The sequence below is a fragment of the Lynx rufus genome, unplaced genomic scaffold (assembly GCF_022079265.1).
Source record: "Lynx rufus isolate CCGP_SWC_20201006 ecotype Redwood Valley unplaced genomic scaffold, mLynRuf1.p SCAF_3, whole genome shotgun sequence".
NCBI lineage: Eukaryota > Metazoa > Chordata > Mammalia > Carnivora > Felidae > Lynx > Lynx rufus.
Genome location: NW_025814845.1, coordinates 8886661 through 8914378, shown reverse-complemented (window position 1 = coordinate 8914378; position 27718 = coordinate 8886661). Strand labels below are relative to the sequence as shown.

The 27718-nt window shown below is 43.3% G+C and overlaps 1 protein-coding gene and 2 non-coding genes across 6 annotated transcripts in view; 2 read left to right on the top strand and 1 right to left on the bottom strand.

Moving 5' to 3' along the window:
• The window catches only part of PROM1 (prominin 1), a 103659-nt gene that overhangs the window by 51079 nt on the left and 24862 nt on the right, over positions 1-27718 (top strand). For all 4 annotated transcript variants that reach the window (XM_047091640.1, XM_047091639.1, XM_047091636.1 and 1 more), the window contains 8 exons: positions 6772-6892; positions 9133-9196; positions 10856-10945; positions 16057-16274; positions 18332-18406; positions 21440-21503; positions 24383-24542; positions 27036-27188. In XM_047091640.1, coding sequence (XP_046947596.1) covers positions 6772-6892; positions 9133-9196; positions 10856-10945; positions 16057-16274; positions 18332-18406; positions 21440-21503; positions 24383-24542; positions 27036-27188 — 945 coding nt within the window. The remainder of the gene's footprint in view (positions 1-6771; positions 6893-9132; positions 9197-10855; positions 10946-16056; positions 16275-18331; positions 18407-21439; positions 21504-24382; positions 24543-27035; positions 27189-27718) is intronic.
• LOC124521480 (U2 spliceosomal RNA) lies at positions 14561-14750 on the bottom strand. The gene has a single exon (XR_006964559.1). It is a non-coding gene; the product is annotated as a U2 spliceosomal RNA (small nuclear RNA).
• Positions 24706-24809, top strand: LOC124521394 (U6 spliceosomal RNA). Its single transcript, XR_006964491.1, has one exon. It is a non-coding gene; the product is annotated as a U6 spliceosomal RNA (small nuclear RNA).

Genomic DNA, 27718 nt, shown 5'->3' with positions numbered 1-27718 from the left:
TGATTTCAGATGTCCCTGTCTCTCTGCTTTGTGTTTGAAGTCTTTTCAGGAATGCACGGACCTTACAGCTATGGAAGTGGTTACCTCCTCCCAGCTACCAGGAAAGTGTTAGTTGCAGTCCAAAGAGACGTCAGACCCAGCAGAGATCATTGTGCATTTATTTTAAGCCTAAAACTTCCATCTTTCATTCATCCAGAGACTTGGACAGCCATGCTTCTCCCTCTGTAGAGGCATACCCTGAACATCCAAAATGAGGCCCACATGACAAAGTGTCATCTAAAAATACTCGCCATTAGGGCTTCTTGTTCACATGATTACTTAATAGTTAATAGTTTTCACTTGATATAAATACATGTGATATAATTTCAGGAAAAGTCTTTGTTGCATGTAGTTAACCTATTTACCCAGATAAATGTTTACATATGTAATAATGGACTTCCCAGGTTTTTTTGAATGAAGCACATATTCTATATTGGGTTTCTATTTTTATTTTTATTTTTTAAATTTAAATCCAAGTCAGTTAACATATAGCGTATTAATGGTTACAGGAGTAGAATTTAGTGATTCATCACTTGCATATAACACCCAGTGCTCATCTTAACAAGTGCCCTCCTCAGTGCCCATCACCCATTTAGCTCATCCCCCGCCCACCTGCCCTCCAGCAGCCGTCAGTCTGTTCTCTGTATTTAAGAGTCTCTTATGGTGTGCCTCCCTCTCTGTTTTTGTCTTATTTTTCCTTCCCTGGGTTTCTACTTTTAAATTGGGCTTTTATTTACATTACGTATAATTATGTGTCACATATGTCATACTTCCCCCGGAACTCTTTGAATTATTTATATTATGTTTAAAATACCAAAATATAATTAACAATAAAGCTACAAAGTTGGAGATAAACTTGACTTTCATTTATATGTGAAATGAAGGTGACAGTTTTTTTTTTCTTCAGAACTCAGATCCATCAAACAAATTTAGATAAGTGTTTTTTTTTCTCCCCAGGGATATTTTAGTTTAAAAAATTCTTTTAAAAAATACATGCTGTGATTCTACAGCCTTGTATACATTCAGTTTAGATATTTTTCCCCACTCAAGTAAAACTTACTAAGTTAAAACCCATAACTTCAAATTTCAATATAATTAAAACAACGTTGATCACCTATTTGAGGCCAAGTGACAAATTTAAAACAAATTTTACATAATACATTGAATTTATATATGAATTATAGACAGCTCTAAAAAGGAGTACCATTTGAGATTACTTAGTTTACTTTAAATTCACACTAGAAGTTTAAACTTCTTGGCTGGAAGTGTAAAACTTAGAATCGCTATCATGATGTCTTTTGAAACCTCTATTTGTTCGCAAGTATTTTCAACATCATGAGTCAAATACTAGCTGTATATTCTTTGCAAAGTAATCAGAACTAGCCAAAGAGGTTAAAGACCAAGGGAAAGTGAAGATTTCTGTTACAATTCGATAGAAAGGAGAGTAAGAGTATGTCCACGAAATCGTAGGAGATAAAAATAATAGGGGAAAGAATGTCAATAAAGCTAGGAGGCAGAAAGAGAAGAAAAAGGAGATATTTGCTTCTGGCTTACACTGACCTCAGCAGAGATTGGGTCCTATTGATAAATAATCTTTGGATATGATTTTTTTAATTTTTAAATTTTTTTTTATTTTTTGGATATGATTTTTTTGTAAACCCAGAGCAGTCTACTTGCCTTTTATCAGGCTCAATTTCATTTCGTGGCATTCCACTACATCACAATTAATACCGACGTTGGTTTTTAAATGCATCTTCAGTCCTCTTATTTTTCATCCATCCTTTTTTTTTTTTATTTAAAACAAATTAAATCTTTTTTTTAATTGAGAAAGGCATAGGTGTTAAGGAGAAAGGTCCCCTAGTACATATGGAATATATGTGGTCATGTTCTCTCTCTGAGCTTTTCCAGAGGCAGCTGTGGAATGTTAGAATTCATAGACGTTGACATATGTTTATGTAAGTCTTTTTGACCATCAGCAGAATTGAATTTCCATCTCTCACTGTAGACTGTTGAAGCAGATGTGTGTTACTCCAGAAAAAGCCAAGTTTCCTCTCCCTTCTTTCTTTTACACTTTGTCATCGCTGCATTTTTTAGAATTCCAAAAGGTTATGGACAGTAACAAAAGAGAAACAAATAGCCATATTTATTTTTCCAGCATATTTCTAAGTTTCTGACTACAGCAAACCAGCTTTTCCAGTTGCCATGGTGAAAATTGAATTCCAGTCTCTTTCAGGAAGATGGCTGTTTTCAAAATTCATTTTTTTAATTAGGATTGTGATGGTCAATTCCTGGCATGGAGGCCACAAGGTTCTAGAAAAGAAACTGAGCATGCCTGAAAATCATGAGATTTTCAAGATGTGAATGAGAGAGTTATTTAAAATTAAAATTAAAATTAAAAAAACTATCTTTAAAAAACAAGAGATCAGTTATAGACTGAGAGCATTTATTTGGCAATTATTGGCTAATTTCATCAAGTCAGTGGAAATTGGTAAAGAAAAAAATTGCTACAAATTTTACAGGGTTAACCTCAGTTTTTAAAACTTTTAAGTTCACTTTTAAGTGTATATGTGAGAAGATTGGTCTGTCCATTAAAAATATAGAAGATGTAATATTAATATACCATAAAAATTAAAATTCCTATATTTGGCTAAAAAGTTCAAGAGATCTTGTTGTACCGCATAAAAGCATATGTTCTTAATATTTTTTATGTCAAATGCCAGATTCCCCTTTTTGTGTGAGACAGTTCCCTCAGTGTTCTCCTATTCTAATAGTTGGCTGACACATTCATGTGATTTTTTTTTCTGCTTAAAAAATACATTGAGGGGGCACCTGGATGGCTCAGTCAGCGCGTGACCGACTCTAGATTTCAGCTCAGGTCATGATCCCAGGATCGTGGGTTCAAACCCCGTATCGGGCTCCGAACTGAGCACGGAGCCTGCTTATGAGTCTCTCTCTGCCCCTCCCCCACGCGCACACACGTGCTCTCTCTCAAAACAGAACACTAGACAAAAAAAAGAAAACAAAACATATTGCGTAATAGGATTTTCTAAATCAAGGGCAACAAGAAACATAACTTCTTTATTCTCTATTTGTGTTTAAATGAGAGTTTTAAATTAGAGATTGCAAATGGAGACTGTCAGTTGGTCTGCTTAGTATTTAGAGGTTTTTTTTTTCCCTTTACTTAGTAGGTAAAATTTTATCTTTTTAATAAAGTCTTTCTATTTATTTTGAGAGACACAGAGACAGTGCAAGTGGGGGAGGGGCAGAGAGAGGGAGGGAGAGAGCAGCCAAGGCAGGCTCTGAGCTGTAAGTGCAGAACACCACTCGGGTCTCGAACTCACGAACCGTGAGATCATGACTTGAACCCAAACCAAGAGTGGGACGCTTAACCGACTGAGCCACCCAGGCATCCTCTAGTTGGTAATATTTTAAAGGGGGAAATTTTACGTAAGAATACAGATTTCCGGATTTTTGGAATGAGTGGAAAGTCTGGCAGTGCAGGGCATCTGCCCCACCCCCACCTGCCACCTCCCAGCTCCTAGGGGTTCATATCGTAGGTTTTGCCCTTTGTGGTTTCTGTGTAGGCATTTGAATTTGCCATCCTTCATATAAGATTTACAATGTGTTATGGGTCTGAAAATCAGCTCTGAAAGCTGCTGAATTTCATTCCAGAATTCTGTGTAGGACAGTTTGGTTTTTCAAAAAAAGATCAATGCTTTCATTTTAATTGGATTCATAACTGATTGGCAGAAATGTGGGTCTTTTTAAATATGTTGCATTGAAATTCAGTATTGTTTTGCAGAGCTGTATTGCGTTTCATTTTACTGATTGATGATCTTTTGAGTAAAGGCATCTATCCAGTAAAGGAACACAGTTTATGACCAAGACTCTCCAAACATAAGGCTAATCTTCTAAATGGATCAAGTGACATAAAGCCCAGTCTTTAAACCCACTTTCACTGAGCACCCCGTGGTGCTAGAGACCCATCGTTCACCTAAAGTTGACAAAGAAGCAGTTCCCACCTCTTTCTAGGGAAATTAAATACAGGTAGAAATAGACAAAATAGAGTATGAAGTGAGCAATGGCCCACGAGAATTTCAGGGAGAGCGCTCTGGGAGTTCGGGGCCAGGAGGTTCTTCTTCCGTCTAGGGGGTTTGGTGAAAGCCAAGTGGACTTGGACCTGTGTGTTTCTCAAGTTCATTCTACCTTCTTACATGACAAAATCGGTCTGGAGCATGATGGGTGACCATGTGGACACGCGGGGGAGAGAGAGAGAGAGCAAGGGGCCCCAGCGTGAAATGCTGGGGTGGGCAGGTATACTCAGGTGTTAGCACTGACTCGTCATGGGATGGAATGTTTGAAACTGGACCTGGTAAATAAAGATCCAGGTGCGTTGCTACAACCCAACTCTTTCCTTTATTTTTCTGTTCACACTACTCCAAAGTCCTTGCTTTGGGTCATTTGGCCTCATTTGGCACGGGTGCATCATTTGATAACTATTACTTTTATGCTGTATTGCCTGCCTCATGAGTACAAAGGTAGACTTAAGACTGGCAAAGATGGATTGTAAGGTGATCGTTCCAAATGGCACAGATTATTGTTAATATGCTTTTTTTTTTAAATTACCATCCGCATGAACCCAAACCTTAGAAAAAAGTCCTGGAGGGGCACCTGGGTGGCTCAGTCGGTTAAGCGTCCGACTTCGGCTCAGGTCATGATCTCATGGTCCGAGCCCCGCGTCAGGCTCTGTGCTGACAGCTCAGAGCCTGGAGCCTGCGTCAGATTCTGTGTCTCCCTCTCTCTCTGACCCTCCCCTGTTCATGCTCTGTCTCTCTCTGTCTCAAAAATAAATAAACATTAAAAAAAAAATTAAAAAAAAAAAAGTCCTGGAGAACTTGTGGACATCCATTACCCCTCTCCTTTGCAACAAGAGAAGTACTTACCCAGTTTAATTTTCAGTTTTGCAGTACTGGCTGAAACTCACAGAAGGAAAGTGACTTTCCCAAGCTCCCACAGTGTAAGTTAGTGGCAGTAGAAGGACTAGAACCCGAGTCTCATGTTCCTACTCCAGTACACGTTCCATGGCAACTTGTTAACCATAAGAAATACTTCTCAACACTGTGTATTCTTACAGACTTTTTTTGGCTTCATTTGGCAAACGTAATGTACCTGTGTAATACTGCTCAGGGCAAATACGTTTTATGTGAGACCAGCAATGAACCAATGCTGTTTGGAATGAATCGTGACTATATATAGGGTGAATGATTATCCCCATTTCCCAAGATGGAGAAGTTGCCTGAGAACATGGGACTCTGGGTGCAGAAAAACAGGCACTTGGCCACAGTGTTTGTCTGTTACTTACAAAACTTTGTTCTGGAAACATCCACATCTTCCCCTGGATAGTTACAAACAAAAGATTTGTTGTACATTTCTGTAGGTTTACTGTTCTGTTAGGAGTTTGTGTAATTCCTTGCTGCCATCTAGTGGTGAAATACAGACGAGCCTTAGTAATTCCCAATTCTCAATGTAACATTTTAACGTTGGAAGGCTCCGACACAAAAACCAGCGGGTCAAATTAAGTCAGGAGATTGTTAGTAACTAGTTAGCATTAAGAACGCTTAAAGTAGGGGCGCCTGGGTGGCGCAGTCGGTTAAGCGTCCGACTTCAGCTCAGGTCACGATCTTGCGGTCCGTGAGTTCGAGCCCCGCGTCAGGCTCTGGGCTGATGGCTCAGAGCCTGGAGCCTGTTTCCGATTCTGTGTCTCCCTCTCTCTCTGCCCCTCCCCCGTTCATGCTCTGTCTCTCTCTGTCCCCAAAATAAATAAAAACGTTGAAAATAAAATAAAAAATAAACAATAAAAATTAAATTAAAAAAAAAAAAAGAACGCTTAAAGTGATCAAATGCAGACATCTTAGATGAATTGAAAACTCTGTTTTTAATTTTCATGTATAGTAGCTTTCCATGAGCAATGCCTTTCATCGTGTTTTTTAAACTCTTTTATTTAAGTCTATTTTACATAGACTGGAGCATTCATATCATAAGTACGTAGGCGTCAACTTCATGTCGTGAACGTGCGGATGATGTCATTAGCCACCCCTCCCCAAACAACCACTGAGTTTTAGCACCATCGTTTTCTCGAGGTGGTACATTATATAAAATAGAGCGATACAGTATGTATGCTTTGTTTACAGCTTCTCATGTGGCATTTTAATACTAAAGTAACTCATGTTTCTTTTTAACCTGTAAAATAAAACTAATAGAGACAATTAGAGAGATCCCTGCCTTTGGAGGGACCAGAGGTATGCATGGGAGGTGCGTTTATGCGTGCACTGTGCAGGATGATGTACCGCCATATTCACATGTGTGCAGGAACGGGACTTTGACGCGCTCTGTCTTATAACCTTTGTTCCTTCTGTTTCCTCCACAATTTCTTGGGAACATTGTTCCATTTATAAGATTTCCTATTCAACAGAACAGCATATCTTAAAACAGGTATGTGCCTCCTCCAAGAGGACCGAGTCCTGTTTTGTGGCCCACGTGTTGGATTATGGGATCTTGGCAGGAAGGCTGTGGCAGGGGAAGAGGGCCTGGTGGGGAGGAGGGTCCCGCCGTCGTGGGGCCTCTGCTCAGAAGCTCTGCTCCCCTCCCATCTACAGAGCTGCTCTGTGCCTGGCCAGGTGACCACGGGTCACACACTGAATGCTCTTCTCTTCTCTTCTTCATTTCCTGCAGCATTGGTATCATCTATGGTTTTGTGGCAAACCACCACCTGAGGGCCCAGATCGAAAAGACTCGGAAACTGGCAGACAGCAACTTCAGAGACTTGAGAACTCTCCTGAACGCAGCTCCAGCGGTAAAAACCACACTTGTGCATCCGTGATGCTTTGTGTTTGGGCCTCTCAGAGTCCCTGTATGTATCTGGGACCCCCTTTGGATGTCTAGAGACCCAGTAAATCAGCATAGACAGGTGCTATCCTCATCTTATAGATGAGGAAATAAAGGCCCAGCAAGTGATTTTCAAAAGAGTATAAAAGCGTAATTGCAGAACTGGTGTTGTTATTTTATTATTTTATTTATTTTACTTTATTTTAAGGTACAACAGGGGATCCTGGGTGGCTCCGTCGGTTAAGCATCTGATTCTTGGTTTTGGCTCAGATCGTGATCTCATGGTTTTGTGGGTTCGAGCCCCACATTGGACTCTGTGCAGACAGTGCAGAGGCTGCTTGGGATTCTCTCTCTCCCTCTCTCTCTGCCCCTCTCCCACTCGCACTGTCTCTGTCTCTCCCAAAATAAATAAATAAACTTAAAAAAAATTTTAATTATTTTAACATATAACATAAGATTATAATACTTATTATAAAACCGCTTAACTATCTTAAGGGTCTCGTGATTTTTTTTACTTTTTATTTTTTTATTTATTTTTTAAACGTTTATTTTTGAGACACAGAGAGACAGAGCATGAATGGGGGAGGATCAGAGAGAGGGAGACACAGAATCTGAAACAGGCTCCAGGCTCTGAGCCATCAGCCCAGAGCCCGACGCGGGGCTCGAACTCACGGACCGCGAGATCATGACCGGAGCTGAAGTCGGCCGCTTAACCGACTGAGCCACCCAGGAGCCCCGGTGATTTTTTTAAAAAGAAAAATCTGGGGGCTATTGTCCTTTCCCTTTGGGAATACCTGCCATTTGTGTGCAGTTACTTTTGTCATGAAAATTTTCTGCTTTATAAATACCCATTTGCTAGTATCTGTACAGTTGTGTAGAATTCCTCGGGAAGGGGACACTGAGACACATGCATGCGCACACACACACACGTGCACATGCACACACACGCATGCACACACATACACGCACACTCAGAAGTTGTTTTGGGGAGAAGGGGAACAGGATGGCTGGAGGGCACATTTTTTTCTGTATCCCAGAAGCATGTTAATGTCTTGCCTGTACAAAATATTGTTTTTAAAGATATCTGAGCAGAAAGCAGCTTAAATAATTGATGCTGAGCTGATGGGTACCAGAATGTGCAGAAGGATGCCTTCCTGTTGAATTCACTAATCAGAGCCCACTAGGATCTTTTTCATACAGAAATGCACTCTTCTAAGTTTATTCTACCAAAACAATACTAACACATTAAATATCGTATCAGTTTTTAAAAATGTGGTTGGGGGGCGCCTGGGTGGCGCAGTCGGCTGGGCATCTGACTTCAGCCAGGTCACGATCTCGTGTTCCGTGAGTTCGAGCCCCGCGTCAGGCTCTGGGCTGATGGCTCAGAGCCTGGAGCCTGTTTCCGATTCTGTGTCTCCCTCTCTCTCTGCCCCTCCCCCGTTCATGCTCTGTCTCTCTCTGTCCCCAAAATAAATAAAAACGTTGGAAAAATAAAAATGTGGTTGGAACTAGGGCTGCCTGCGTGGCTCAGTCAGTTAAGCGGCCGACTTCGGCTCAGGTCATGATCTCACGCTTCGTGAGTTCGAGCCCCACGTCGGGCTCTGTGCTGACAGCTCAGAGCCTGGAACCTGCTTCGGATTCTGTGTCTCCCTCTCTCTCTGCCCCTTCCCCGCCCTGCACTCTGTCTCTCTCAAAAATAAATAAACATAAAAAAAAAAAAAAAGAGAGAGAGAGGTGGATCTGTTTCCAACCCCTTGAATCTGGCCTGTGCCTGTGACTTGCCGTGGCAAGAAGAACGCAGTGCACGTGACCCTGGCCTCAAGCTCCCAGAGACCTTGCAGTGTTCGCTCTCATTCCCTTGCTGCCAGGACCATCATGTGAAAACACCCAGACTGGCCGCTTGGAAGATGAGAGGCCATGTCAGGAGAGGGGCCCGTTTGTCCCCAGGGGAGCCGGCCCCGCCCAGACTCTCAGAATCAGGAGAAAGTATAAATCATGCCTCCTGAGCCAAGAAGTTTTGGAGTGTTATTAGGAAGTCTGGGTATCAGAACATATAAGCGTCTTTAAGAGCCTGCTTTATTTTTTTTTTAATGTTTGGATTCAGGGTAGTTTTTGTATGTTAAATCTCTTTTTACTGTGGCTTTGAACTTTAGAAGAGGTCTCATGCAATTTTACTTTATTTTATTTTATTTTATTTTATTTTTTTAGGAAATCAGCTATATCCTGAGCCAGTACACCACCACTAAGGAAAAGGCATTCTCAGATCTGGATAGTGAGTAAGACTTAAAATTGCCTCAAATTCATTTGTTTGTTTGTTTGTTTGTTTTGGCTAGAAGATGCGATGACCATCTCCCATAAAACATGGGCTAAGGCATGAAGTATGCCATGTCTACAATGTCTTCATGAAAGTTGGAGCAAAACAGAACAATTCCCGAGAGTGACAGTTTGCAGTTTGTTACCTGATGAGTAAAGCCCAGCTTTTATTGTAAAAATGCTTTTGCTTTCTTTAGTCAGAAGTGTTTGTTCTTCATTCCCCTTGTGACAGAGGAGATGCGTCTCTGTCAGGTCCCCTGTTACAGACAGCAGTGGGCTCCCCAGAGAAACCAGTGGGCTTCAGAAATCGAGGGGGGGGGCAGTGCTGGTCCCTGCGGGTCCACGAGGAGTTCACACACAGCCTGGCTCAGTGGTTCTCAACCAGGAGCTGGTTTGCCCTCCAGGCGACATGTGGCAACATCTGGAGACATTCTGGTTGTCCCTACAGTGAGGGTGGGGACAGAGCTACTGGCACCTGTTGGTAGCGGCCAGGGATGCTTCCGGACACCCTACGACACACAGGACAGCCCCCACAACCAAGAGCTATCCAGCTCAAGACATTGATAGTGCCAATGTTGGGAAGCCCGGGCCTTGCTGGAAAGATTAGAGATAACGGTTGCAGCTCAACTTCATCAACATTGTGCTTCCAGGACAGGTCCCGCCCTCACCCACGCTAACCGCTAACCGAATGCTGAGCATTCCTGTGAATACTTTTTTTTTTAATTTTTTTTTTAATGTTTATTTTATTTTTGAGACAGAGAGAGACAGAGCATGAACGGGGGAGGGGCAGAGAGAGAGGGAGACACAGAATCGGAAGCAGGCTCCAGGCTCTGAGCCATCAGCCCAGAGCCCGACGCGGGGCTCGAACTCACGGACCGTGAGATCGCGACCTGGCTGAAGTCGGACGCTTAACCGACTGCACCACCCAGGCGCCCCCCTGTGAATACTTTTATAAACCAAAAATGGCATAAAGCAAAGAAACAATTACTGTTAATGTATACGGGAAATGTTTTGAGCGTTCCCAGACCCCCAAAATCACCTCTCTTAGGCTTTCCTGATACCGTGGGACACATCTTGCTAACGGATGCATACGACTGATGGAGTTACAGCCCAGATGCTCACAGACACGGCTCGGAGCTCTGGTGCTTGCGCCTGAGATGCTGGGTGTGGTTCCCGCGGAAGGCGCTGGGGGGCGCCACTCTTGCTGTCTCTGATTGGGCTCATCTCGCTGCAAAACCAGCGATGAGCGATGTTTTCATCGAAGCAAAAATCCTTTACCTTAGTGAAAACTGGTATTAACGTAGGTCTTTCGTAAAGGCTAAACATGCATCATCGGCACTTCCGGCGAGCCGGGGACACCTGCGCGTCTACATGCCGAGTCCGCAGGTGTGGGAACGGCGGGGGTGGGAACTTTGAAAAGCGTGAAGAAAATCTCGGCAAGAATCAGCACCTGGGGGGTGGAGGACGAAACAAAGGGGCCTTCGGGGCAGGCGAGACCACAGATGGATGACTTTCTAGGAAAGGAAATCCCACAGGGGGAGGAGAATGCAGGTAAGGGGCGGGGGGCAGAAACGCGTGGATCCTACCCTCATAGCCCCTTCTGCTTCTTGGGATTTAGATGTTAAATCATTGCTAGGAGGCGGAATTCACGAACAGCTGAGACCTAAAGTGATCCCTGCGCTTGATGACATCAAAGCCATGGCAGAAGGTAAGCACCGTGACGGAAATGGGCGAGAGAATATTCCCCCTGGAGGCCTCCGGCTTCCCAGGGTCCCGCTCCCCCTTTCTCGTTTTTCCTGGATGCGGACATGCCCACAGGCCAAGTCCAGACACACGCCGTGGCAATGGTGTGGCTTGTTGGTTTGTTTGCTTAAAAAGCTCGTGCCTGAGAAGTTGTACTCTTTATCTCAAAGTCCTTTGAAGTAACAACAGCAGAATCCGATAGGAGCCTGACACCTCTTTTCGTAAATACAGTTCTGGAAAGGTAGCCCCGCTCCTCTGGTGAGGTGGCATCGAAGGTGGCTTTCACACTGCGGCTGACAGCAGAGTTGAACATTGGCAGGACCCCGTGGACCACAAAGCCTAACTATCTATTCTCTGCCCCTTTACAGAAAAAGCTTGTGGGCTCTTGCTATAGAAGATGAGCAGCCTAGAGAATTTTAGGTCTGGGGTGGGGGTGGGGTCTATTGGTTACTCTTTCCTTTTCCCTGGAAAAAACCACCTTTGGGAAGAAGAATCTGCACACGTTTTAAGACACCACAGACAGTGATATAAGTGAGCAGATGTGCGGATTTGAAGAAACTACGTATTCAATTGCAGTGAGTCAAAGCTCTCCTAGACGCTTCCAAATGTTGAGGAGATGTCTGCACTTAGTATTTCATAGAGAGGACAATGTCACCTACTTGCCACATTCGTCATTCAGCCACCGTGAATGTGGCTGTCATGAGCCAGTATTCCTGAGAAGACTGGCCACAAAGGAAGGAACAGGGTAGAAGTGAGAAAATTATGCCCGCTCGTTTTGGTGTTCCTCCCTGACACCCCCCACCTAAGAGTTCAAAGACTCAGGTGATGTATGGAAACAGGGTGATGTGCAGAACAGGCCAGGAGTTGGTAAGATTACTTTTAACCAACTGATCAGTCTTTCCTTGCTCTCTCCTTGGCCCTGCAAAAGGTCTACCTGCAACTGAAGGTGTGACCTCTGCTGTTGATGCCTTAGATGCTCCCCCCCCCCCCCCGCCACCGCCCAACACCTGTTCTCCGCATCACCAACCATGTCCTACCAATGCAAGGAAACTGAGGCCCAGAGAAGGGATGTGACTGCAAGCATCCATGCCTCCTGCCTTCCTTTCTTAGAGTTTTACGTGTAGCCCCTTCCTTCCTCCCTCCCTCCTTCCCTCCCTTCCTGCCTTCCTTCCAAACCTGGCCCCTGCCTATCATTCCAATCATTTTTTGTCTCGACCCTCCAGCCCCCAAACCTTCCATTCCAAGCCATGAACCTCAGTGTTATTCTTCTGTGGGTCTCCAAAGGCATCATTTCCTCCCAGACCCTTTTACTGCGTGTGCTTTCTCTGTGTGAAGTGCCCCAGGACCTTCCCAACATCTTCTTACTACATACCAAACCACAGCTAAGTGTTCTGTTCTCTGCACGCTTCACCTCATGTCTCCTTTTCCCGTCCCAGAGCATGACAGCCTCCTAATTTCTGCTCCTTACCTTGTGACCCTAAACGTACAGCTCATTTGTGGTATTTACAGCACCTCCCCCTACCCGCCCACCCCCCACCTTTGATAGGCAACGAGCTCCTTAAGGGCAAGACGTGTTGATATTGCTCATGCCTCTATTCCCCTAACTTGTGTCTGGGGACAGCCCAGCAGAGTGTCTGGCCTGGAGTAGGTTCTCATTTCTGGAACGTATAAAGAAAGGCCTGAAGCCCTTACCTTCATTTTCCAAGTTTGGAATCCTGTAACTTCACTGGTTATAGAGTAGAAAATGGATTATATTCTTTCGTAGTCCTGCCTCAGTTGCGAGGCAACTCCTTTTGACTTCATGAGCTTCCTGATCTTTTACTTTTCATGTCTGTAATCATTTGATTTTTTTTAGTTGCTTTATGCAACTCTGTGCCTTATGGATATATCTATTTATTCAAATCAGGGTACAGTTGTTTTCATTTGCTTTGGGAACTTTGCGGACAGTTCTTACACTTAGAGATCTTTGGGAGGTGCCATTGATGTGCTATCAATGCCACAGATCGTTGAAGTGGCTTAAACAACAGGAAGCCTATCACACAGGACAAGATGTTGCAGGTATGACAGTTCCAAAGTTGGTGGATTCGGGGGGTTCAGCACTGTCAAGGAGCCTTCATGCTCTTGCCCCGTCCCGTGGTTAGTAGGAGATATTACATCACCACCAGGATCAGACTACGGAAGGAGGTAAGGGTCTGTTGGCTCCTCATTTCCTCACCGGGAGAACCATCACTCCTGGAAAATGCCAACCTTCCACTGCCCACATCTCTGGCATTGCTCTTGCTGATGATCTGCCACACCCCCTCATCATAGCCTTGTATGTCTTCACCAATGGATTGAAGATGATGTGGGCTGGCTCTGTGACGTTGACAATCAGATGTCTCCAGTCATCTCTCTTGTCTTATTTTAATATCTCTTGAGTAACTATGTGCCATTTCCCTGACACATATAGAACATCTGTCTCTATCTGGCTTCGAAGTATTTGCTCATGTAACTGATATCTGGCTTCAGGTAAGGCTTGATCTAGTGGTGAGATTCTCTCCACCCAGCTGTTCTCTATAACGCCTATATCATTCTAATGCAAACTCCCCCTGTAGTTGCAAGAGGGCTGACACCAGCCTCATCACTACTCCTCCTCAACCAGATTTCCCTCCAGTTGGGCCATCTGGGTTTCTACGGCCATCTGTGGACCAGTGCTACACACGGGAAGTGGTTTGGCTAGAGGTAGTCAGGCCCCACTCCTTAAGCCAGAGGTGGGACCCATGTTATTGAAACACAAGTCCACTGCAGCGCAGGAGACAGGTGACATTGTTGCCGAGATGCCAACCACCAAAGTCCACAGGAAGTTTTTGTAGAAATGATTGGCTATAAAGTAGTATTTAGAAAGCTTTTGAGTGTTAAGGGCCTGCCACATAGCAGGTACTTTTCCTAAACCCTCTTAGTGCTCCCAAGAGCTCTGTGCAATGGGTATAGTCACCTCCATTGTACCAACTCAAGACAGTGAGGCTCAGAGATGATGTAACTTGTCCAGGACCAGGTACCTGGGAAATGGTGGACTGGGGTTCAGATGCGGGTCTGCCTAGAAAGCCTGTGTTGCCTGGTCTGCACTAGATGGTATTTGGGTACATTTGAGAGTGTTAAGATGTAGGGTGTTTCTGGGCTGTCCGTGGGAAGACAGCACAGAGTAACTTTGGGAGAGGAGTTAGGAATCTGGAGTTCGAGTGTGCTGTGGCCACGGGATGATGCCAGGCATTTGGAAAATTGGTCTTCCGAGATCTCCTCCAGTTCCAAAATTATGTGATGGTAAATTCTGTGCAAAAATATACGAATGATGTAATGTGCTTGGCATGTACCTTTACTTGTGGCCCATCATTTGCCCAGTCTTCAATGTTTGAATTAGAATTCTCTTTGGATTAAAGGCAATTAAAGTGGATTTTATTTTTCTCTTCAGTGCTTCCTGCAATAGGGTTAAAGTTTTATTTGTCTTTAAGACAGCCTGAGTAAATTACAGTTCAGCTTCTGGTGTTGCCAGAGCTTTTGAAAGTATGCTTAATAAACTGCTTTGACAATATATTTTTGTCCTTGAGGGGTCACTCTCCTGGAGGTAATGCAGGACGAGGTCAATGTATGGAGTAGACAGAGGAAACCCGTCTTCAATCTCCCTGCTCTAAAAACCCATTTAATCTATTACCCTCGGACAGAGGACATATCTGATACGAAGCTGCTAAGAACAGATACTACACTGGATCTTAGCCAAAAGGCTGAGAAGCGATGCTTTCACAATTTTTTTGCTTAAAATTCTTTGCAGCTTTCCGTGTTTAGTGGCTTTGCAGAGAGCAGAAACATGCATATTGATTTGTGTAAATCTTATTTGAGCTTCAGATCAGGACCTACAAAAGAAATGTGCTATGAGCTGGTAAAATGCTAATTAACCAAGATTGAGAATCTGAAATATCTTTCCAGTGACTTCAGATGCATAATATACGTGGTCTTGCTAGGTCTGGAATGACTCCCGGATCCAGTAGATACTTTATGGACATAAAATGCTTCGAAGCCTTTGGGGAAAAACGTATATTTATTACCTCTGAGTCTTTCTCGGGTCTGACAGAATAGTGCCCATAACCCAGAATGTCTATAGACCTCATTTCAATGGACACGCGTATTCTGGACCATCAATTTATTTTACGATCCATCATTTTAGGTTATTGTTTATTTCTTGCCTTAAAAATTTACCTTACCTCTAAACGGAAAGGCCTATGAGGGGTAAACCACATTAAAATGTGAGGTATGTGTTGTGTGATGTGCAGTGTGTTTTGCCATACTCTTTTGCACGGCCATGAATACAGAGCTCCACAGCTCAGAAAAACCAGGATAGCAAACATTATCAAGGGTTTCCTAATGCAAGCACGTGTCCCAGGCTGTGAGGCTGCTCACATAGAACCGATGGACTCACCGCCGTGGAGGAGCTCCTTCTGATCGATCCGACCCCCACCTTTCATGATGACTGTGGTGCTGGTTCCACCACTTTCAGATGAGGAGATTGCTAAAGAACATTCAGGATTCAGTTTCCGGTGACCGGAAAATAGCAAAGCTGGGATCTGCACTACACCCGCCTGAATCCAAAACCACGTTCTTGAACTGTTGCTCTGTGTTTGATTCCAGCTATTTGAATATTCCTAGCAAAGCTAGGTCCGGGCGTGACCAGTATTTATGTGCGTTAAAACTGCTCGGGGCTGAAGATGCCAGCTTGTTGGGGCTACAGCCCCTTTTCCTGCCGTTACTGCTCCTGGGCAGGCCACTTAATGCTACACCTACGTGCCCTGTTGTGTCCCTGAGTTGGTTCTTGCTCTGTCTTTTTGTCTGAAAAGCGTGCAGGCGGGAAAGCTGAGCTGGTTGGAGTTGCTGGCTGAGGAAGCCAAGCATGTCCCTATATTCCCCTCTTAGGCTCCTCTGGTTGCCTTCCAGTGTCATCTAGAAGTTCGCCTCAAGTTCCTTTAGGGTACTTGGTAGATGAGAAGGAATTTTGCCATTGGCAGCCTAGTGGGTGCCTCTGTTCTAAAGCAAGGTGTGTTCCTACAGCAATCAAAGAGACCAAAGAAGCCCTATTGAATGTGAACAATACCTTAAAGGAGCTGAAAAAGTCAAGCGCACAACTGAACACCAGCCTCAGTGACGTTAAAAGGGACCTGGAACAATCACTCAATGACCCCATGTGCTCTGCACCTCCAGTGGCTACCACTTGCAACAACATCAGAACGTCTCTAAGCCAGCTGGATGACAATACCAACATGGATCAGGTGAGGAGGTGACTCTGCTACGGAGCAGTGTCATTGGGACAACTCTGCAGGACTCAGTGTGGGTACACCTGTCCAGTGGACAGTGGCCTGGGTGTCTGTCAGCCTGTCCTGGTTATCTGATCGCCACATGGGCATGGCTGCAGCAGGAGAGAAAGGATAATGGGAAACCCCTTTTAAGTGTTCTCTGCAATAGATTTGATGGAAGCTACCAGAATGAATTCAGCTTTAAATGGAAAAAAGAGGGGCACCTGGGTGGCTCAGTCGGTTAGGCATCCGACTTCGACTCAGGTCATGATCTCGCAGCTTGTGGGTTCGTGCCCCACAACAGGCTCTGTGCTTGCAGCTCAGAGCCTAGAGCCTACTTTGGATTCTGTGTCTCCCTCTCTCTCTGCCCCTCTCCTGCTCCCTCTCTCTCTCTCTCTCTCTTTCTCTCTCAAAAATAAATAAGCATTAAAAGAATGAAAGAAAGAAAGAAAGAAAGAAAGAAAGAAAGAAAGAAGCATGTGTTTTTGTAGACTTCTAAAAATTAAAATATATTTTCAAAGGGCATGCCTCCTACATGAACCATTTATATCTAAATAGAAGTAATTCTCCTATTCCAAAGAGAAAATTAGGGGGAAAAAAAGAATTTGGAGCATCTTGAAAATATAAAGTCCCAAGATACAGATAAAAGAATCACATCTACTCATGATTTTTAATTTATCGAGATAGCGGTATATACATGCCACATTTTTTTCTAAAATAATATTTTAATATATAAAATCTACTCTTCTCACCTTCCTGTTTCATGGGCCAATACTACGCAAACTCTTCATCTTCAGCCTCTGTGTCTACATATCTACCACCATCACTGTGGTCACCATTGAATAGCTTTTCAGAGACTGGGATTTTCACTTGCATTGAAATTGTTTGAACTCAAGTCTTTTGGGGAGGGAGGTAACTTTTTATTCTGTTGTCTTTTTAAACATGCAGAAAATTTGCAAGGATGATAAGAGGAACTTCTTCACCCTTTACTCTGACTTGCCAATTGCCACCATTTTGCTTCATTTGCTTCCTTATATTTTCTTTGTTTCTCCATTTGTGTATCTACCGTCTACTCATTATCATGTATACATATAAAGTATGATGCATGTTGTGTTTTTCTCAATCATCTGGCGATAAGTTGTGGACAATATGTCCTTTTACCCCTAACTATTTTCGTGCATTTCCTAAACGTACACAACCTTTTGGACAGTTATCAAAATTAGGACATGTAATGCTGACCCAAGACTCCTGACTAGTCCATGGTTTATATTCAAATTTTGTGGATGTTTTAAAAAAAACTGACAGCTGTTTTTCTTTCTCCAGTCTAGAGACCGGTCCAGAGTCACACCTGGTCTTTACTTGTCATGTCTGTTTAGGCCCTTCAATCTTGGACAGTCCCCAGCCTATCTTCTTCTTTTTTAACATTGACATTTTTGAAGACCACAGGCCATTTGTTTTATGGAAGGACCCATGATTTAAGTTTATCTGGTGTTCCCCGTGATTAGATTTGAGTTATGCATGTTTCCCGGGGGTATCACAAGAGTGATATTGTGTCCTTCTGGGTACATCGTGTCAGAAGGTCCATGATGTTTGTCTCAGTGTTGGCAAGAGACAGAACACTTTAAACCCAGGTATGATGCTATAATGGAAACTTCATTCCAGACCACTCACCAGTATAACTATTGCCCGTATTATTTACGACTTTGTTCAACAGTATTCGGTACCTGAAATTGTGAGGTCATCCACATTCGCTCTGTGTTAGATTTCTTTCCTGCATTTTGAGCTAACTGCAACAGAAACCCACCAAACATCTAAAACTTGATGCTTGTAGAGGCCACCCTGAGCTAAATGTATCCCCCCCCCAATAAATATTCTGTTGTTCAAAAGCAAGTTAAATATAGAGATTTTGGGACTTAAGAGACTTAAGTCTCTTAAGAGACTATAGAGACTTTGGATATAAGATGACTCCCTTTTTATGACAAATAATGTTGGGAGTAACCACTTTGCCTTATGTTTTGTTTTACAAATTTCAGCTCCCATCTTTGGATAAGCCAATTGATAAGATTAATGATATTCTTCAAACAAATTTGTCCAGCCTGGTTCAACAGGTATGTATTTTGGGGGAAAAAACATACAGTAGTTTAGACTGTAGTTTATTTTACATCACTTTAAAGAGTAGACAAGTACATAAGAAAATACGTAACCACAAAAAAGCAGTGAAAATTTGGAAAGGGGTTTGCCAAGAAGGACATAACTGTTATCTTCCAGATAATTATGCTCATTTCACTTCGAGAAATTGGGATTAAGCATCTGTTGTGTGCACAGCACCATGCTGGAGGTAGAAAGCAAAACCTGATCTCACCTTCCTGGGATTCAGAATTTGCTAGGGGTGGTGCTGAACCCCTTACTGACTCTGAGGCAAGGTCCCTCCCACTGTGCCGGGAGTCACTCCCCTTGCTTTTGTCTCCTCCCCCTTCTGCACAGTTGCACATGCTGTGAGCTATGCCCACCATTCTCTCCTTTCTCCCTCTCCTTCACCGAACTACTTATGCTGCTAAATACTAACTACTTAAAGCATTCAGTATCTCCTTCTTTCTTTTATTATGTTTTTAATGTTTATTTATTTTTGAGAAAGAGAGAGAGTGCGAGTGGGGGAGGGGTAGAGAAAGAGGGAGACACAGAATCCAAAGCAGGCTCCAGGCTCTGAACTGTCCGCACAGAGCCCAACCCGGGGCTCCAATTCCTGAACCATGAGATCGTGACCTGAGTCCAAGTCGGACGGACACTTAACCAACTGAGCCACCCAGGCACCCCTCGCTATCGCTTTCTTAATGAGACCTTTCCTGCGCATCTTGACCAAGTCAAACCCTTTTTAATACGTTCCTACGGTACAGCAGATATTCTCTGTTAACATCCTCCTGACTGTGATTATTGCTTTAATGTTTCTATTGTCCCACTGGAGTGTAAACCCTGAAAATGGCAGGGACCACGTTGGTCTAGGGCATCATCATTTCCCTGGTAGCCTATCAATTATTGCTATTTATTCAACCTATATATTGAGCGCACAATAGATTGTAGATTATGATTCAACAAGAGTGCTGGGGCCTGCAGGAAAGGGAGAGAACAGTTTTATTCTTGCCTCTATGTCTTTTAGCAGGGGGTATAAAAAGATCATCAGGTATCTGTTAAATACTCATCTACTGACAAAGTTAAGTGGCCCCTTAAACAAGTCATTAAAAACTCTTGGTCATTTGTCCTGGTGTCCCCTCATTTGTTAAATGAGGGAATTGAACCAGGAGATCTGTAAGGCCCTCTCTGGCCATAAAACCTCTTCCAGTGGGGGGCCTCCACAAGTCCAACTGCAGATAAATGTAGGAGGTCAGGTGGACAGTAATCCAAACGGGCTGCGAACTTAGTCACTGTCGAGGAAACAGAAGTGGTAGATGTTCTTCTTACGGCATTCGTGTTTCTAGACTAAACTGGAAACTTGCTGGCACCATAAATCTTATAAAGTCTGTCACTCACGCTGGACTGCTGTAAGAGAATATCACAGGCTGGTTGGCTTCTAAACAAGAGAAATTTATTTCTCACAGTTCTGTCAGCTAGATGTCCAAGATCAGGGGGCCGGCATGATCGAGTTCTGGTGAGAGACCCTTCCAGGTTGCAGATGGCTGTTTTCTCATTGCATCTTCATGTGGTGAAGACAGCTGTCTGAGGTCCCTTTTATAAAGGCACTAATCCCATCCACGGGGCTTCATCCTCATGATTGAATCACCTCCCCAAAACCCCACCCCCTAATACCATTACTTATGTGGGGGGGGTTAGGATTTCAACATACGGTGCTGACTGTTGGGGGAGGTGGACACAGACATTCAGTCCATGATAAGTTGTAATCGATACCGTATTCCCTAGCATTTGGCTAAATACACCAGCAGACAATAAAGAAACACAAATTAAACCTCTTCCAGAGGAAAAGCTGTATATTTAGTTGAGCTGCTTGGAGGGAAGTAATGACCTCTTCCTGTCACAGATTTAGCCCCAAAATGACAGAGCTTGGCATTGCTGTTTTTGTTTTCACTGGAGCCTCACTATAATTTATATTCTCTATAAGCTGTGTTTTGGGGCATTATTGTTTTCTGTAAGACGAGATCTCTAGTTTTGCTTCGTAATTGCATTGGAAATTACGATTCCAGTTCTGGAAATTCACGTTATATCTGCACATGGTACACTGTACAGATCAGGTGTTTCTTAACCTCAGCACTATTAACACTTGGGGCTGGATAATTCTCTGTTATGGGGCTGTCCTGTGCGTGGTAGGGGACCCTGCTCACACAGTGCCACAGTTGCGATAACCAGAATGTCTCCAGACATTGCCATATGTCCCCTGGAGGACAAAATTTCCCCCCATTGAGAAACGCTAATATAGATAAGTTAAAAGCTTAAAAGTAAAAAACTTTTGGGGCACCTGGCTGGCTCAGTCGGCTGGGCGTCCGACTTTAGCTCAGGTCATGATCTCACATGTGAGTTCGAGCCCCACATCGGTCTCTATGCTGACAGCTCAGAGCCTGGAGCCTGCTTCAGATTCTGTGTCTCCCTCTCTCTCTGCCCCTCCCCTGCCCATGCTCTGTCTCTGTCTTTCTCTTTCTCTCAAAAATAAATAAACATTAAAATTTTTTTATAATTTTTTTTAATGTTTTTATTTATTTTTGAGATATAGAGAGACAGAGCATGAGCAGGGGAGGGGCAGAGGGAGAGAGGGAGACACAGAATCTGAAGCAGGCTCCAGGCTCTGAGCTGTCAGCATAGAGCCCCACACGGGGCTTGAACTCACGGACTGTGAGATCATGACCTGAGCTGAAGTCGGACGCTCAACCAACTGAGCCACCCAGGCGCCCCTAAAAAAATTTTTTTAAGTAACAAACTTTTCATGGGAACTTCAGTGGATACAATTTAAAGAAAATCTTCTTTAAAGGGGAACTTTTTTGTAGTCTTTTAATGACCATATAGTGATCATTTCCTCCTTCAGATGACTGTTTCATTTTTAGTTTGCTTCTCTACTCCAAACTAAGCTAGAAAATGGGTACTCGTTAACTGCCCTCCCATTCACTATGTCCATCAATCTACTTTGAATTATTTTCTAGGGCTATAAATCCTTTAATGATATTCCTGAGATGGTGGAAAATCAAACCACAGACATCATATCAGGTGAGTCAGAGTCTGAAGTCCTTTTTTTTTTCTCTCTGTTAAGAAACGGATGATCAGGGCAAAAAAATGTATTGTTAAGAACTGTATTATTTTTCTCTCTTAAAAAAGTCCTCTCACTGATCTTGAAAAGTAAATGAGAATCAGAGCTTTTTAATTGTGCCACTTTCACACCACAATTTTGATCTTAAGAAATAATAACCCTATTGAACGCTGATTAACATGGTCCTGCTGGCCAGAGGCTGCAAGGTGGAGGACCACACTGTAATGATGAGCCCTCATCGTGAACTGTCAGCGCTAAAGACAGCTATTGTTTGGAAAGTCACATTTTGACTGGTTTCACTAGGGAAAAACTGTAGAGTATTATATGTTCTAAAAGAACATAAAATCAATTTTTTTTCCAGAATTACTATGTTTAAGGATTGATTTTGTCTTTTTAGGAAGATGTACATCTGCCTTCTGATGCTGCTATAAATGTGTTTTAGGCTCGTAAGGTTGTTTACGATTTTGGAAAGACAACTGATATTGAGAGAATTCTACTAGCCTTAAATGATTGAAGTATGTTGTATTCAGGTCATGGTATTTGGGGTGAAGGTACAGAGAAACAGTGCAGTATAAGTAGTTTTGGGGGCAGTGATGGCAATAAATGTGGGTTCTTTGCTTAAAGAAGAAATCTCTGAAGCTATGTAAGATCTTCTTCTTTTAAATCATCTTCTCTGTGCTTCTTTTTATCTGTTGACCAAGTGATTTTAAGATGTTGTGCTAGAAGTACTTGATTTTTCCCCCCAATAGTGTTCTTTCAACCCATTAAGACTTTGGGTAAAAAGTACTTTATCCTATTACATAATGCTTTAGATGTTTTGTGGGTTCCTTTTTGTTTAATCTAAGATTCTACTTGAAAATACTGATACTAAAGACAAAGTTCACGCTTTCCTGTGCTAGCGTCTGAAGGCTAACACATGCTGTACATCTAATAGCCACCTGCTTACTAATTTCTGTGTTTACTTTTTCTGTTCCCCCTTTCTGGACCTCTTCTGCCAATACATGCAGCCCTCCCTTGTAAGTCTGGCAAAGCGAGGTGTGCAGTATGTGTGAGCGAGGCCCATCACACATGGTGTCATTGCCTAAACACAAGCCAGAGTTTTCCCGGGTCTGGGAGAATATCACTCCATCAGCCTGAATATTAATTGCTTAGATTCGTGCCCTTCCAAAACGAATAAAAACCCTTAGCTCCCACGTTTTGATCATCCGGTCCCACCCTGCACACCTATTTTGAGTGCCTACTGTGTGCCAGGCTCTGCTGGGCTCTGGGAATGGGAGACGAATAAAGCGTGAGCCCCGCCTACCGCTCAGCAGGGCATGTATACAGATGCCAGTTATCACACTCTGGTAACATGACGGGATACGTGCAAGAGATCCAAGGTGGGAGAGGGTAGCAGAAGGCTTCCTGGAGGAAGCAACATCAAAACTGAGGTCCGAGGGAAGCATTCAGTGAGAGAGGACGCCAGCCGCATACAGAGTCACCCAAGCTGGCAAAGCCAGGGAGCCATGTTGTGTGGGAGGGCAGGACAGCCTGAGAAGCAGAAGGAACCCCATTCTGAGTTTCGGGAAGTGTTCAGAGGAGGAATCTGCAGACCACATCCCTACAAACTCCCAGAAATCCCAGAGTTAAGTACGAGACCCACCGAGTCACCTTGTTGAGGATCTTGAGGCCTTTGGGTGCACAATCCATTTGGAGGAGAACTGAGCCACTGCGGATAACGGCCTCCTCCTAGTAGCTCTGTCTCAACGTATCTGTGTGAACAGCACACTTTGAAAAAGATTCCCACCCTTTTATGTAACTCCATCATGGGTCATGCTACCCGGTACCCAAAGTTCACCAGGAGCCCTGGGATCACACTGTGAGAACAGCTAACCTTGCCTTTGCTGCTGCAAAGAGGTTTATCTCCCTTCCAGGACCGGTGGATATTTAACTGATTAGCATGTTCTTAGTACATCCGTGTCGAAAATCACATGTTGAGATAACACCAGCTTCAGACCTGGGTGAGCATTAAATGAAGTGACACCCGTGTCCTGAGTATCTTTGATCCCAGGACCTGTCACAAGGGACAAACACTTTTCAAAAATTGGAAGTTACCTTCTCTCAGAAAGGTTAGGGTAGATATTAATAGAAACTCTTTGACCACGGGGAGTAAATTGCTCTGTGCATATGAGATACACAGATGTACTTTAACAAGTCTCAATTTGTAGGAGTCAAATAAAATTTTAAGAAAAATATCCCCTGGGGTCACTTGTTCAAAAAATTGGTCCTGGTGAATTACTGCATTCCTGAATGCTATTTCTTATTAAATTATTTTTTTCCAAAATCACTGAACAGAAGTTTTGGAGTTAGATGAACCCAAGGTTAAATTTCATTTCTAGTGCTTTCTGGAAAAAAAAAAAAAAAGACCTATGGGAAAGTAATTTAACCTCTATGGGCCTCAGGGTCACTGTTGGTAAAATGGGAATAAGAATATCTATTTCAGTGGAATAAATTAGTTAACATTTATATAAAAGTGCGTGGCCCATGGTAGGCACACCATAAGTTTTAATCATCAGATTCATTTTATTTTTTTAGTGAAGTAAGTAACAGAAGAAAACTCTGGCTTGAATTCAGCACCATATCATTAAAGTCAGCGCTCATAGCTTGCTGTTTTGTTGAGTAATTGCTTTCTGATGGTCTTGGCTACATTCGTGCTTGTTGTAGAACCTTTTCATGTTTTAACCACATACATAACATGGGGAAAACTAAAAGTGGTTGAAGCTTTTCATTTTGGCTCCAAAACAAAGTGTCTGTTTTCCCTGGGTTTGAAAATGCATAACCTGGGTATCTTTGTTTGCAGATGTCAAAAGTACCTTGAATTCCATTGGTTCAGATATTGAAAGTATAGGCGAACAGATTCCTATTCAGGATCAGCTATCGAATTTCATGGGTTACATTAATGACACTGAAACTTACATCCGCCGCAATTTACCCACGTTGGAAGAGTATGATTCGTACAGGTGAGTGCCCCCCTTGAGCTAGCAAACTAGAGAGTGAGCCTTGCTCTAGAACAGGGTAGAAATCTGACATGATAAGCAGGATCATCTTGTGGGAGAGAATTGTACAAAGAAGCCGTAACCGGATATGTGTTAATCCTAGTTTATGTTTATTTAAAAAGTTGGAGTGCTCACTCTGGCAGCACATACACTAAAATTGGAACTATACAGGGAAGATTAGCATCCCTGCACAAGGATGGCATGCAAAATCATGGAGTATTATGTATGTTTTTTTTAATTGGAGACTGTAAGTTCTTGAGCCAGGTGGTCAATACTTTGCAATTTTTATGTCATTAATGGCTTCTATAATCTTAGTTACAATTATCTAACACATGGAAAAGGATTTTAAAGCCTTAAAGTAATTAAGGAGGGCATTTGGATAATATTCTTCTTTTCGTTGGCTTATAAAATAAACACACAGAGGTTGGTTCTTACAGAAAAACATCCTTGAAATAAGGAACTTGCTGGAGACCTCAGGTAAGCAGCTCTAGACCCCAGCTGTTGATTGCCCCATTAGACAATGTGAGTGATGGGGTCTGGGCCCTGGAGGTGACAGTGGACATCTCAGGGAACAATAGGCTTGCAGACTTGAGTTATTCGACGACCATGCGAGATATAAGATGTGCTGTCCTCTCTGAAACACTCAGCCCCACGCCCTACCACTTTGAGTGGTAACGTTCCTTTGAGAGGAATCGTTCTTACTGTCCAAACTCATGGAGATTCCAGAGAGTTCCAGTCCTGCTTGGTTATTTATTATGCAAGAACTCAAGGTAAATAATAAAATATAATAAATAATAAAATAATAATAAATAATAAAATAATAACTGCTAGCATTTCAGGAACAGTTACAATGTGCCCTCCAAGTGCTATACGTGTGACTTCTCATTTAATACTAAAAAAAAAAAAGAAAGAAAGAGAAGAAAAAAACTCCAGGGTTGTGTTCTATTTGTAATCTTGTTTCATAGACAAGGAAATTGAGGCTCGGGGGAGTAGAATGACCTACAAAAGGCCAACAACAGTGTGGCAGAGGTGGGTTTTCAATCCCCATCTGACTATACTCTTAATTATTGCCCTGTAATTAGTAAGCCATTTTCCTACCGTGTGGCTGGGACACTCCAGCAGGTATCAGGGCAAACATAAGACAGACCCTTTCTCTGGGGCGCCCGGGTGGCTCAGTCAGTTAAGGGTCCAACTCTTGGTTTCAGCTCAGCTCATGATCTCATGGTTTCAGGAGTTCAAGCCCCACGTCAACTCTGTGCTGGCAGCACGGAGCCTACTTGGGATTCTCTCTCTCTCCCTCTCTCTCTGCCCCTCCCCCACTCACGATGTCTCTGATTCTCTCAAAAATAAATGAACTTAAAAAAAAAAAAGACAGACCGTTTCTCAATGAATTCACAATCTCTTAAGAGGTTAGAGTTTCACAAATGGAAAGAATGATACAACTGCTATCTACACGTCCACTCCCATTGCCCTGAGACTAGAAGGTTACTTTTAAAGGAAATCTAAGCAGATGAAGCATGCATTCACTGTAAAAGATTTCTGAGGCCAGGTCCCATGGCTTTTTAATTTGGCATCTCCAGTATCTGGAATAAAATGCCACAGAAAGGGTGCAGGTGGCCATTACAATTAGTGAGATTGCTCTTAATTTAATGAAAAGCTCCAGAGGCAGCTTTTGTCGCAGAAGTAAACGCTTTATTTTTTAGTGTTTTAATGGTTGGGCAGCATTTCTACCCTTGAACGCTCCTCGGCTGCTGGAAAAGGTTGTTGTACCTTCCGGGAATGCCAGTAAGACCTAATTGAGGCTCCATTATCCTAAAATGTCTCGCAGGGCCATTACGAAATTGAGATTTGCGTTCTGCAGGCACTTGACTTAGGATGCTCATAAATTCTAAGATATGCAGCACGTTCCCCATGTAGGGTTCCTGGTTCAGCAAAGAACGCAAGGTCCCCTCCCAAATATTCCCACAACCACAGAGCATTTTAGAGCAAGACCCGGGAAAAGAGCTAGGTATTTCTGTATCTGTTGTCAGATCATGACCTGTCCGCCTGTTGTCATCAACGTTGCAATAAGCGCTCGCAGCAGCAGGAAACTTGACAGAACTTCCAAGTCTTAAACGGGTATTGTTATCAGTAGCTTTGGAGAATGGAGCAAGGGCCCTGCTTAGGACCCCCGCAGAAATGAAGCAAGGGAAGGAAGCCATAGTCTCTCCTGACCAGTGAGCGAGCTAGATCTCTTCAAAACCAAGATAAAAATTAAGGTTTCCTGCTGGCTGGCGTGGAGGACTAGGGGTGGGAAGCGATCTTTTCACTACAACGTCACCCTCTGAGGAATCAGCGGGCCAATCAGATATCTGATTGCCAAGTATTACTCAATCGCTCCAGCCCCAGTCCGATAGCTTTTGCGTTATTGTGAGGCCACCTCTTTTATGTATGATAACACTGTGCTTGCTTCACCAGGTGGCTGGGTGGCCTGGTTGTCTGCTGTTTGCTGACACTCGTCGTGATTTTTTATTACCTGGGCTTGCTGTGTGGCATGTGTGGCTATGACCGGAATGCCACCCCGACCAGACGAGGCTGCGTCTCAAACACCGGAGGCATCTTCCTCATGGTGTGAGTGTTTGCTCTTCCTTGCCACGTGGGGGGTGGAAATGAGGGGAGAAGAGCAGACTGATGACACGAATCTGGTGGCCTCTGGGCTGCACATTATGGATTATTATCCATCCATCCATCCATCCATCCATCCATTTATTCACCAGAAACTTGCTGAGAATTGGCCTGGTATCAGACACTGTTCTCTGTGGTCACCAGTTTCTTCAGCTTGTTTGCTTTGAAACTCTGGAAACTTGACTTAGAAAAGAGATTGTCAAGGCACCTGGGTGGCGTAGTCAGTTGAGCGTCCAACTCTTGTTTCCCGCCCAAGTCATGAACTCACAGTTCATGAGTTCAAGCCCCGCGTGCAGAGCCTGCTTGGGATTTTTCTTTCTCTCTGTCCATCCCCCACTCGCACTGTCTCTTTCTTTCTCAAAATAAATAAATAAACTTTAAGGGGCGCCTGTTGGTGGCTCTGTTGGTTGAGGATAGCACAACAGGCCAAGAAAGGCACATAAATCAAGGCACAAGAGTTTTACAAATAACTTTAA